The sequence below is a fragment of the Drosophila arizonae genome, chromosome 2, assembly GCF_054131065.1.
Source record: "Drosophila arizonae isolate 15081-1271.41 chromosome 2, UAZ_ARI_1.0, whole genome shotgun sequence".
NCBI lineage: Eukaryota > Metazoa > Arthropoda > Insecta > Diptera > Drosophilidae > Drosophila > Drosophila arizonae.
This window is the reverse complement of record NC_142922.1, coordinates 31,348,582-31,361,002: the sequence shown is the minus strand read 5'-3', so window position 1 is coordinate 31,361,002 and position 12,421 is coordinate 31,348,582. Positions and strand designations below refer to the sequence as shown.

The window sequence follows — 12,421 nt, the reverse complement described above, 5'->3', positions numbered from 1 at the left end:
AGTCCTTCGCACATCAACATCAGCGGCTGTTGGGCGCATGTTAAACACTCGAATGCAATTTGTTAGACAAGATATGTGGCAAGCGCGCTGCAAATGTGCCACACACTGCCAACACTCTCCTAATCCCGGCTTCCTCAGGCTTCCTCACTCCTTGGCCACGCCCTATACCCTTGCCTGTCCGCTCCTGGCGCGCTGCCGGCAATGTTGGCAGCTGCGAAATTTATGCAAACGCATGCGCCAGTCGAACGCATAATTCACATAATTTGTAGCAGTTGCATTTTTCGCCAAATGCTTCATCCTGCTGCTGATGCTGCTGCTGTTGTTGCTGTTGCTGTTGCTGCTGTTGTTGCTGTTGTTGTGGCATATTTGCGTATTTTGATATGTTCGTTTGGGTTGTTGCTGCGTCAAGTGGCATAAGGCAGAAGACAGTAATCGCCGCTGATGCATTGTTGATGGTCGAACAATTTTGCCAGCCACTTTGCAATGCAAATTGCCAACTGGAACTCTGCCTTGCAGCCCACAATCAGCTGGCAATACAGACCCTCCCCAGCAACTGTCACTTGGTTTGGCCAAGGATCAAGCGGCCGGCTAAACGCTTTAACCAACTTATTTCAACTGCTTTAAGGGGATTCGATATTTAAGAGCAACCTACTGACAAAAGCTGCTGTCGACAGGCCGAAACAGAAGGACACAACTAACGCAGAGTGTTTAGGCAGTGTATTATAAAACAAGTAAGAAAGCTCCAGTCGAGACTGCACGACTAGGAGATACCCTGAACCCTCCAAGCTGATATTCTAATCATTCTGCACTTCTTTTATGCACACATACATACACATGCATCCACACGCACGCATAAGCCTGCGCTCTGCTAACTGCGCAGTAAGCAGCGACTGCGCTTGGGCTGCGCTGCAGTGTGGGCAATATTATGAGAATTTATTTGTTAAATAATTTCTTTTGTAGACATACGATCTTAATGAAACTTTTAGAGCGTAATCATATGGTGAATATGTGTGTATATTCCAAAGCCCAAGTCTCTAGTATTTGAAATACGCTTTTTACAAAAGTGAGGGTGAGGGGGTGAATTTAAGGGTGGGGGGTAAATTTTAACAAAAACCGAAATTGTATAAATTGCATATAAGCATACATTAAAAATTTGGAGACTCTAGCAATAAGGGTGTAGAAGATATAATTTTATAACTGGTTTTCGATAAGGTTTTTTATCGATAAAAAAATATCGGGATGAGTTATCGATTTTTAATGATAAACTTGATATGCGCGCTGTAATTACGGACATTTTAAAAAAAATTTGAAGTCTCTAGCTCTTATATCTTCTGAAATCGACGCGTTCATACATACGGACGGACGGACGGACGGACGGACGGACGGACGGACGGACGGACGGACGGACGGACAGACAGACGGACAGGGCCAAATCAACTCAGCTCGTCGCCCTGATCAAGAATATATATACTTTGTGGGGTCTGCCACGCCTCCTTCTGCCTGTTACATACTTTTAACAAAACCATTATACCCTGATTTCCCATTTTCAATGGGTTCAGGGTATAAAAAGGGTAGCCCAAAAGGTAGCAGAACGGTCTATTTGGGACACGAAGATTTCGCTTTGGGCAGAGCCCACACACCTGCCGGCCATAAATTATGAATGCCCTCGGGGCTCTGCCAGTTGACACATGGGCATAGTTAGGCAGATCGAAGGCAGCAGCTGCGTTGCTTTCTCCCGTGCTTTATTTATAGTTTTGCCCACTTAACAAATTGATGGTTGAATTAGGCCGAGCAAAGTCTTGAATATTTAAGTCGCTGGCAGATATTCAACTATAACTATTTGACAACCAGATACCTAAACTATCTCAGCGAGAGCACTCGCATCGAACTCATTTTGTTTTCTTTCCATACTAATTTATGGTTGTAATATCGAGCAGCCTCAGATGTGGGTGGCAAAGTTTTTAATTAAAAATCTGCCAATAAATTATTTGTCACTCGAACAAAGGCAGCAGCAGCAGCAGCAGCAGCAATGATAATAATAATAAGCAACCACAACTCAAAAGAAAATTCATTACAACAAATATTTCTCATTAACTGATTATGCAAGGCATTAGCATAGACAACAAGAAGCCAAGTTGCTGCCACAGCCTTAGCCTCCTGTCTCCCGCCTCGTGCCTCCTGTGCCCTGCCTCCTGCTGCATGCAGCCGTTGCGCACTTCTTGTCAGGCGTTGTCTGCGCTCCAAAGTTTTTCTAATTGAAAATGCAAACGCGCCTTCAACTGCACTTGGCCACGTCTCGCGCCAATGGCCGCTGTCCGAGCTGCGCGGGGCGTGGCGCGGGTGGCGTCAATTGTGGTCATGGCGGGCAGGGTGTGCAGGCGGGCAAGGCGTGCAAAGCAACAAAGCTTGCCCTATACACAATACAAATAATAAATTTAAAATAGCCACGAAATGGCATACAAAAGCGTAAAAGCGCGAAAATACAAAACAACGGATGCAAGAGCATTCGACGCAGGCATTCGAGAGGGGGAGGACTGGCTGCTGGGTTCGCTGGCAACTCAAAGTCTTAAATTGAAAATGAAACTTAAATTAAAATGCTAACTGGAGTGGAACGAAAATGATATTAAAACCGAAGCAGCAGCAGCAGCAGCAGCAGCAACAACAATTACAACAAGAACAACAACCATGGTAGACAAGGCGTGCCACGCCTGTTTTGCTATTTGTCCGTGTTGGCTGCATTGGCATTGATAGTTGACAGTTTTGCAACAACAACAACAGCAGCGACCAATAAACTGCTTCAAGTGGCATTCTGTGGCATGCCACAACAGCCGCAAGTTTGTCAACAATAATGAAATTGTCGTTAAAGCCATTGTCGCATTTTGCATACTCGGCACAAAGCACTTTTCTAATTAAGCAGCTGAAAGGTAATTTATACCAATATGCAGCTGCCACACGCTGCACACACTGGCGCAGCAGGAACTTGACAAATAATCTACGGCAATCGATTATACCTGGCCGTATGCGGCGTATACGTAATATAAAGTGCCGCAGCACTAAACTGTGAATAATTATGCATTGGCTAAGATATAGCGCAAAATTAAAAATATTTAAAATTGCAATAAATCAGAATCACATCAAATTCGCAATTTTTATCAAACATACTTTAATTTAAACTAAAAAATGGATAAACAATAATAAATAAATATAATTTAATTAATATAATTTAAGATCAAAAGCACATTTCTATATAAGTATGCCTATTCTACCCATCAATTGCTGGGATCTACGATAAAAATAGGGTATTTAGTAATCGTTTACTTTTAGCTGAAGAGCTGTCGCTAGTTATTTATTTTTGTGAAGAGCAGCCGTAAAATAATTTCTTTACTTAAATAAAGAATAATGAATTGCCAAACAAATCAATTTAATATTTTTGCATTTATATAATAATCCTTTTTCTCTGCATGATATATTTGCCTTTGCTCCTGCTATGAATTATTTGCTTTCTCAGCCCTAACAACGTTGACAGGCCAACGGAATTAAGTAACCGAAAATCCAACGAAAAACATGCAAAGCAAATAAAAATATTCTTTATCATTGGCTTTGAAAAAGACTTTCCCAAGTTTGAAAATACGCTTCAATAAGATCAAAGATGAAAGTCTTGTTACCTTTCTGGTTTAAAATTCAAATTCAACATTATTATCAACATTTTTAAAACCTTTATTTTTTCGTTGAGCCGAATTGATATGATATAGATTGGAATTTGACAGTTAATATGCACATAGTGGCATAAATTATAATTTTAAATGATCACATAGTGCCTAAAACAGCCTTCAACTAGGGTTGAGTTCCAACCTTAAAGTCGCCTAACATAAGCAGTCTGAGAGCACATTTTAACTGCGCTATTCGGCTGCACTCTGGACAAGCAAGCATAGAGTGGAAAAACTGATAGTTCAAATCATTTCAGTCATAATATAATGACCGATGCGAGCCTTTTGTGAGCGCGCAAAACAAGTTGAGAACACGCTTTAAGTCTTTGGCAAGCGGCTTACGTTGGCAGCCAAAGCTCGGGCACAAACATTTTAGAGTGTTGAAAAGGCATTCGATGGCTGTGTTCTTCCATCGTTGGGCAGTCAATAAAAATAAATGTCATAAAGAGCAGCTTAAGTGCGACAAATGCGTCAAGCGTGCAAATACAAGTGCAAGTACTCCTGCTGCCAGTCCAAAGACTCCAGCAGGAGCAGCAGCAGCAGCAGTTGCTCTTGCGATTGCAGCCAGAGGCACTTTGGCTAGCCTTTGAGCTGAGACTCAAACAAACAGGCAAACAAAACAGCCAAGCACGGTTGGAATATACGTTTGCCTTGGCATTTGCTGTTTGGTCAGTGAAGATGGCAAGATAGCAACGTGAAACAGAGAGTGGGAGAGAGATAGAGGAGGCTAAATGGCATATAAGCTCGAACAGCTAATCAAGATATTCTCTCACTTTTGCGTAAACTCAATTTGCGGGAGTCGCTAATCTGCTTTCGTCGCGGTCGGTTGTGTCACGCATACACAAAATACGCGAATTTTCTACTTAAGCTAAAAATAGCCCTAACTGTAAAAGACCTAACGGTAAACATCGGACGCTGTCCCGTGCAGTGTCGGCTGCCCGAAACAACGAACAACAAGGGGTCTGCGACAAACCAAATATACTCGTTGCCCACCAGGGCCACACTTATTACCCCTCTACGTGCGCGCCGCTGCACACGAGGGGAAATAAACGCCGTGCTCAGCTGATATTCTGCTTCGAAAATATAACAAAGTTAACAAATACGAATTAAAATGGACAAAAACCTTTCTGCTAACTCTCAGCTTAGAAATAAGCCGATTGATTATGCAAGAATGTGCCAAATAGCTGGGAAAACACCTTTTGAGCTGAGGGCTGAATTCAATAACCAACGCCTATCATGCACTGATTCTCAGAATCTCAGCACCATGACAACAACAATCACATTTACTAGTGCTACTTGTAGCACAGTATATACCACCGCAACTGCTGCAATTAACAGCGCGATCCCTAGCGGAAGAATGGATAGTCAGGCAGCCGGCTTCCCACCTGACTCTGTAAAACTCACTGGAGCTGCTACAAAACTGGCAGCAGCCCAGAAAATGCTTAAAACTAAAAGGAAGATACCTCTATCTCCCAATAACAATAACAAAAGAGCAAACAGAGTTGAGGTCTCACACTCCGCTTCAACTAATATGGCAAAATCCAGTAACAGCTTTGCTTTACTGGACATGGATATGGACGCAACCAGTGAAGGCGAGGATGATGTGAATCCCACTGCTTCTATTGTTAATCATAGCAATACTGCTGATGCAATTGATACAGTCAACAGCCATCAGAATAAAGAACCCAGCAACAACCAACAGACTCTCGGGTCATCTAAGCCACCGCAAATCGTTGTGAGTATCACTGATCTTAATGATCTATTTGAAATCATTAGTGAAGTCACCAGTATTGATAACGTATCAGTCAAGATCAACCAAGGAGTGACGGCTAGAATATTTCCCAAAGATAGCGACACTTACAGAGCTATCGTAAGCCATTTTGATGCGACAGGTATTGAGTTCCATACGTATCAGATGAAGGAAGAAAAACCTTACAGAATTGTAGTAAGAGGGCTACACCATAGTACCTTGAACAATGAAATAATTGCCAATTTTAAAAAATATGGCTTCGATGCTCTGCAAATTCACAACCCAAGGTCACGGTCAAACAGGGATGCAAAATTAAATATATTTTTTGTAAACATAAAACCTTGTAAAAACATTAACGAAGTTTACAATATAAAAACACTTTGCCGCCAAATGGTGAGAGTTGAAAGGATGCGTAAAACTTCTGAAATCGTCATATGTACCCGATGCCAAGAATATGGCCATACAGCCAAATACTGCCGTCGCCATCCTAACTGTGCACGCTGTGGCGAGGACCATCCCACCAATCTTTGCGCACGTTCACAAGATGCACCGCCTACCTGCCTTCACTGTGGAGGTAACCACATGGCAAGCTACAAAGGCTGCCCGTGGTACCAGGAGTTCTATCGACGTTCACTGGGCTCCTCTACGATCAAGAAGAATCAAGCAAGACCACAACAGCCACAACGGAAGCACCAGCATCAACCAACGCGTCCACAACCACAACCACAGCAGCTATCAAATACTTCTGGAGTTGGAGCAGGTGGAATATCCTATGCCGCGGTAGCAAGAAATGGAAGCGCATCTGCTCAAAGCCGCATACATAATATTCAAGCGCAAGCCCAGTTAGCTAAACCTATAGGACATATCTCACAGCAGCAGCATCAAGTTGATGTCCAATCTTTACTGGAACAACAACAACAACAATTTTTGAAATGGCAAAAAGACTTGCAAGTGCAGCAACAGCAGCAATTTCTTTCATGGCTTCAAGCACAACAACGCGAACAGCAACAACAAAACAAGAGAAACAGTGAACGACTAGAACGTCTAGAAAAAATGGTCCACGAAATGGCCAGCATGCTCAAGCAATGGACTGGGGAGTCATCGACTCACCAGCTTCTTAACAACGCCTCAGCCTCACAATGAACCCACTCAAGATTCTCATCTGGAATGTCAATGGCATTGCAGGAAAAGCCAGAGATGTGGAGCTATTCGCGCACAACAACAACATCGACATTCTACTATTAAATGAAATCAGACTGAATCGAGGAGATACAGTCAAAATATATGGCTACACCTTCTATCCAGCTTACAAGCCATCAAGCCACAACCATGGTATGGGAGGAGCGGCTATATTCGTTAGAAGTTCACTGCGCCACTTCCCACAAAGGGTTATTGAAACTCAAAATATACAAATGTCTGCAATCAAAGTTGCCACTGGATTGGGAGACATCGAATTTTGCGCCATATACTGCCCACCAAGGAACAGAATAGAATAAAGACAATTCAGCGACATACTCGCTTCTTGCGGCCAAAGGTATCTTATTGGTGGTGACTGGAATGCACGACACTGGCTGTGGGGAGATTCATACAATTCACCCAGGGGAAGAGAACTAGCAGAAGCCATCACGGCCAGAGGAGCTAATATTCTTGCAACAGGTTCTCCTACTAGGTACCCATATATATCCAGTCATACTCCCTCTTGCATTGATTTTGCATTATACCATGGGATACAGCATTATCAAGCAAATATTTACCAAAGCTGGGACTTAGACTCTGACCATTTAGCCCTTATTGCCGAGTTACACATCGATGGTCATTATATCAGGCCAAGCCCAAGGCTAATAACCAGCCGTACTGACATCGAGGCTTTCAGACAACAGCTAGATGACTCCATTCAATTGAATTTGTGTCTGAACTCCGGCGAAGACATCGAGAATGCGGTTGATAATCTCTCGGAGAATATATATAGAGCTGCTGCTGCTACAACGCCGCTTAATCCTGCGCCTCGTCCCAATAATTATGGCATTGTTCTAACGAGAGAAGCCAAAGAACTCATCAGAACAAAAAGGCGCCTTCGTAGAAGAGCAATTCGATCCCAAGATCCTTGGGACCGCCTTTTGTGGAACCGGGTAGCAAGACAGCTACGTAACCTTTTAAGGGAACTCAGAAGCGATTTCATTGAGCAAAAACTGGCTTCCATGGACTACACTATTGATGCAAACTATTCGTTATGGAAATGCACAAAATCACTCAAACGACAACCTTTTAGACAGGTACCTGTCCGATGCCCTAACGGCGAAGTTGCTAAATGCGAATTGGAACAGGCTAACGCATTCGGATGCCATCTAGAAGAACGTTTTACTCCATTTAGTTATGCTACGACGGAGCAGACCATGGAGATACAGCTATATTTGCAGACCCCCTTGCAGATGTCTCTGCCTATTGAGCCTATAAGGATTGAAGAAATTACCGAAGCGATCCAAATATTGCCGAAAAATAAAGCTCCCGGAATAGACAAGATTTGCAACGCAACGCTGAAGGCCTTACCTACAAGAGCGCTACTTTACATTGTACTAATCTTCAATGCCATCATCAGGCTCCAAGTGTTCCCAAGGCAATGGAAATTAGCTGCTATCTTGATGATCCACAAGCCTGGCAAGCCGGAAGAGGATCCAGAGTCATATCGGCCTATAAGTCTACTGCCCTCCTTGTCTAAACTATGGGAGAGGACCATTGCCAACCGCATTAACGCAATATTTAGACAATCCAATATCCTACCGGATCACCAATTTGGATTCCGGGAGGGACACAGCACAGTGGAACAGGTCCATAGACTGGTGAAACACATCTTGCAGGCTTTTGATGACTCTGAATACTCCAACGCTGTCTTTATAGACATGCAGCAAGCGTTTGATAAGGTGTGGCACGATGGATTACTGTACAAAATAAAAAACCTTCTACCTGCTCCGTACTATGGCCTCTTAAGATCTTATCTAGAAGACCGTGTGTTCCAAGTCAAGGTAAAAGATACACTCTCGTCCACATACCCTATGAGAGCAGGAGTGCCGCAGGGCAGTGTTCTTGGTCCGCTGCTGTTCTCCTTGTACACCTCTGATATACCTAGCCCGTCCTCTCAACATATGGATGCTCCCTCGAAAGCTGTCATTGCCACATATGCTGATGATATTGCCATCATCTATAACTCAAAAAACGTGGTTGAAGCAAGTACAGGACTACAGAGATATCTGGATAATCTCGCTGATTGGTGCAAGCGGTGGAATCTCAAAGTTAACCCGCTAAAAACATTGAACCCTTGCTTCACCCTAAAAAGGCTGGCAATGCATACCCCCCCAATCCAGATGTCGGGAGTAACCCTACAGCAACCTGCTCAGGTGAAATATCTTGGCATCACACTGGACAAGCGCCTCACCTTTGGTCCACACCTCAAAGCTACGGTGAAAAAATGTCGTCACAGACTGCAACAATTAAGATGGCTCACCAATAGAAAGAGCACCTTACCGCTGAGATGCAAAAGAGCTGTCTATGTGCACTGCATCCTACCAATATGGCTCTATGGAGTGCAAATCTGGGGGATCGCTGCAAAATCGAATTATAAAAGAGTGCAGGTTTTGCAGAACAGAGTGTTAAGGCAGATAACAAACTGTCCCTGGTACATACGCGGCTCAACACTGCATAGAGACCTCAAGCTGTCTACTGTCGAAGAACAAATAAATAAACACACAAGCAGATACTCAGACAGACTTGTACGACATCAAAGCCTACTCGCAAGAGGTCTAACACCTGCCAGACCCCTAAGACGACTTAAACGGCAGGGCTTTGCCAAAACAATGGGTATTCAATAAATATTATTATTATTTTTTTTTTTCTTTTTTTTCTCAGTCCTCACAAATTAAGTGAGGTTTGGCTCTAATTTTATGTATATATATGTGTTGTTAAAGTACTATATGTGATTGTACAGTTTCTACACTTAATAAACCAAATATAAAACAAGTAAGAAAGCTCTAGTCGAGACTGCTCGACTACGAGATCCCCTGAACCCTTGGAGTGTTAGCTATTTCAATCATTTTTCGCGTCTTTCAGCTTACACAAGAAACACACACATACACAAACACATACACATACAAGCACCCACGCATAAACACGCATGGGCTGCAGTGTGCGCTTACTATGAGAACTTAATTGTTTAATAACTTTTTTTGTGGACGTACGATCTTCATGAAACTTTCAGATTATGATTATAACATGAATATGCATGTAATTGTCAAAGCACAAGTCTCTAGTATTTGAAATACGCGTTTTACAAAAGTGAGGGTGAGGGGGTGAATTTAGAGGTGGGGGGTAAATTTTAACAAAAACCGAAATTGTATAAATTGCATATAAGCATATATAAAAAATTTGGAGACTCTAGCAATAAAGGTGTAGAAGATATAATTTTATAACTGGTTTTCGATAAGGTTTTTCATCGATAAAAAAAGATCGGGATGAGTTATCGAATTTTAATGATAAACTCGATATCCGCGCTGTAATTACGAACATTTTACAAAAAATTTGAAGTCTCTAGCTCTTATATCTTCGGAAATCGACGCGTTCAAACATACGGACAGACGGACAGACGGACAGACGGACAGACGGACAGACAGACAGACGGACAGGGCCAAATCAACTCAGCTCGTCACCCTGATCAAGAATATATATACTTTGTGGGGTCTGCCACGCCTCCTTCTGCCTGTTACATACATTTCAACAAAACCATTATACCCTGATTTCCCATTTTCAATGGGTTCAGGGTATAAAAAAAAAAAAAAACTCAATTTGCGGGATTAATAGTAAAACTGTTGCATACTTATCTGGGCGCTGCCTCCATACATACTAATGATGTGCATAGCACATGAAGCTGATTTAATTTCCGTTACACCTGAACACGCATGGGCTGCAGTGTGCGCTTACTATGAGAACTTAATTGTTTAATAACTTTTTTTGTGGACGTACGATCTTCATGAAACTTTCAGATTATGATTATAACATGAATATGCATGTAATTGTCAAAGCACAAGTCTCTAGTATTTGAAATACGCGTTTTACAAAAGTGAGGGTGAGGGGGTGAATTTAGAGGTGGGGGGTAAATTTTAACAAAAACCGAAATTGTATAAATTGCATATAAGCATATATAAAAAATTTGGAGACTCTAGCAATAAAGGTGTAGAAGATATAATTTTATAACTGGTTTTCGATAAGGTTTTTCATCGATAAAAAAAGATCGGGATGAGTTATCGAATTTTAATGATAAACTCGATATCCGCGCTGTAATTACGAACATTTTACAAAAAATTTGAAGTCTCTAGCTCTTATATCTTCGGAAATCGACGCGTTCAAACATACGGACAGACGGACAGACGGACAGACGGACAGACGGACAGACGGACAGACAGACAGACGGACAGGGCCAAATCAACTCAGCTCGTCACCCTGATCAAGAATATATATACTTTGTGGGGTCTGCCACGCCTCCTTCTGCCTGTTACATACATTTCAACAAAACCATTATACCCTGATTTCCCATTTTCAATGGGTTCAGGGTATAAAAAAAAAAAAAAACTCAATTTGCGGGATTAATAGTAAAACTGTTGCATACTTATCTGGGCGCTGCCTCCATACATACTAATGATGTGCATAGCACATGAAGCTGATTTAATTTCCGTTACACCTGAACAGCAGACACACGCACATTTGCACACACGCACACACACATACATAGACACGGTGCAATGGACACCACCGCAAGTCGCAACAGCGGCATAAAAGTCAACGGCAGCGATTCGCTGGGAATATAACTTTGCCCACAAATATAGCTACTTAGGTATGTGCGGCTGCGTATGTGTGTTGTGGGAGGCTTGTGGGTGTATGTCATGCATCAAACTTTAACATAAACTTGGTTGCCGCATCCGCTTCCGGTGCCTCTCCTCCAACGATGTCAGCTCTCTAACGTAGTCTGTTTCAACTTAATTTTCTTCTAAGAAGTTTTTGCTGTATGTATGTGTGCATGTGCGTGTGCGAGTGCGAGTGTGAGTGAGAGTGTAGGTAGTTCGTGTAGCTACTTAAGCGACATGCCACTGCCACAGATACTGCTGCTGCTGCTGCTGCTTCTGCTGCTGCTGCTTCTGCTGCTGCTGCTGCTGCTGCTGCTGTCGCCAACATTTTGTTGTAATCTAGCGTAAAAAATGAATTATGTGCACATGCATTTCTTATATGCCGCTGCGTACGAGAGCATCTGCGAGTTCACGTCCCCACATCATCTCATGCTGCCGTTTAAGCCGTTGAGTAATGAGCAAATGAAATCCGGCTGCTTATCTTTGTGCATACAAGCAGCGCCTCTTTGCGGCCGCTTTGTGTGTCCCAGCAGAACATTAAGTCCTCATCTCCATCTCGGCTCCTTACATATATTCTTTATTATTATCCACTTCAAGAGTGCTTGCTTTCCCTCTCTTCCTATCTATGTTTTGCTTACTCTCTCTCTCTCTCTCTCGGCCTATGGAGTTTTCCTGCAATGACTCTACGCACTGTCGCAAAAAGTTAATTGCATTTGCATTTCAAAAGTTGACCCAGGTAAATATCGCTAACTCAGCCAACGTTATAGTTATATGCAGCAGACAACCATTGATATCACCTTTCAAAATCAACTAGATTAAATTAGGGTCGTTAATATGACCTTCCCTTGGCCACAAGCTACTCTCCTTCAAATCAAATGGCGGCTAGAAATTCTACTCAATTGCAGAATTGAATGTGAGTTGACTTATGCATGGTGAAAAAAGGGCTTCAGAATTATGGGATTAAAGGAATTAAAGAACATAGCAATTACATGCGGAAATTCGAGAAGTAAGTAATAATTGTTAGAGAATAGAGAATGAGACTAGTTACAGAGGCATTTGCATTTGTATTTATAAAA

The 12,421-nt window shown here is 42.4% G+C and overlaps 2 protein-coding genes across 2 annotated transcripts in view; both read left to right on the top strand.

The window, feature by feature from the left end:
* The first annotated feature begins 725 nt into the window (after window positions 1-725).
* LOC149270885 (uncharacterized) overlaps window positions 726-12,421 on the top strand; it is a 100,169-nt gene continuing 88,473 nt past the window's right edge. Inside the window, exon 1 of the mRNA XM_089471436.1 lies at window positions 726-1,571. The gene's annotated coding sequence lies outside the window, so the exon portion shown is untranslated. The remainder of the gene's footprint in view (window positions 1,572-12,421) is intronic.
* Window positions 4,818-6,943, top strand: LOC149270895 (uncharacterized). Its single transcript, XM_089461882.1, has one exon. The coding sequence runs from the start codon at window positions 4,819-4,821 to the stop codon at window positions 6,598-6,600; it is 1,782 nt and encodes a 593-aa protein (XP_089318008.1). The 5' UTR covers window position 4,818; the 3' UTR covers window positions 6,601-6,943.

Excerpts from the sequence above, each read along its gene's own strand:
- LOC149270895 (XM_089461882.1), top strand. The coding sequence starts at position 4,819 with ATGGACAAAAACCTTTCTGCTAACTCTCAGCTTAGAAATAAGCCGATT.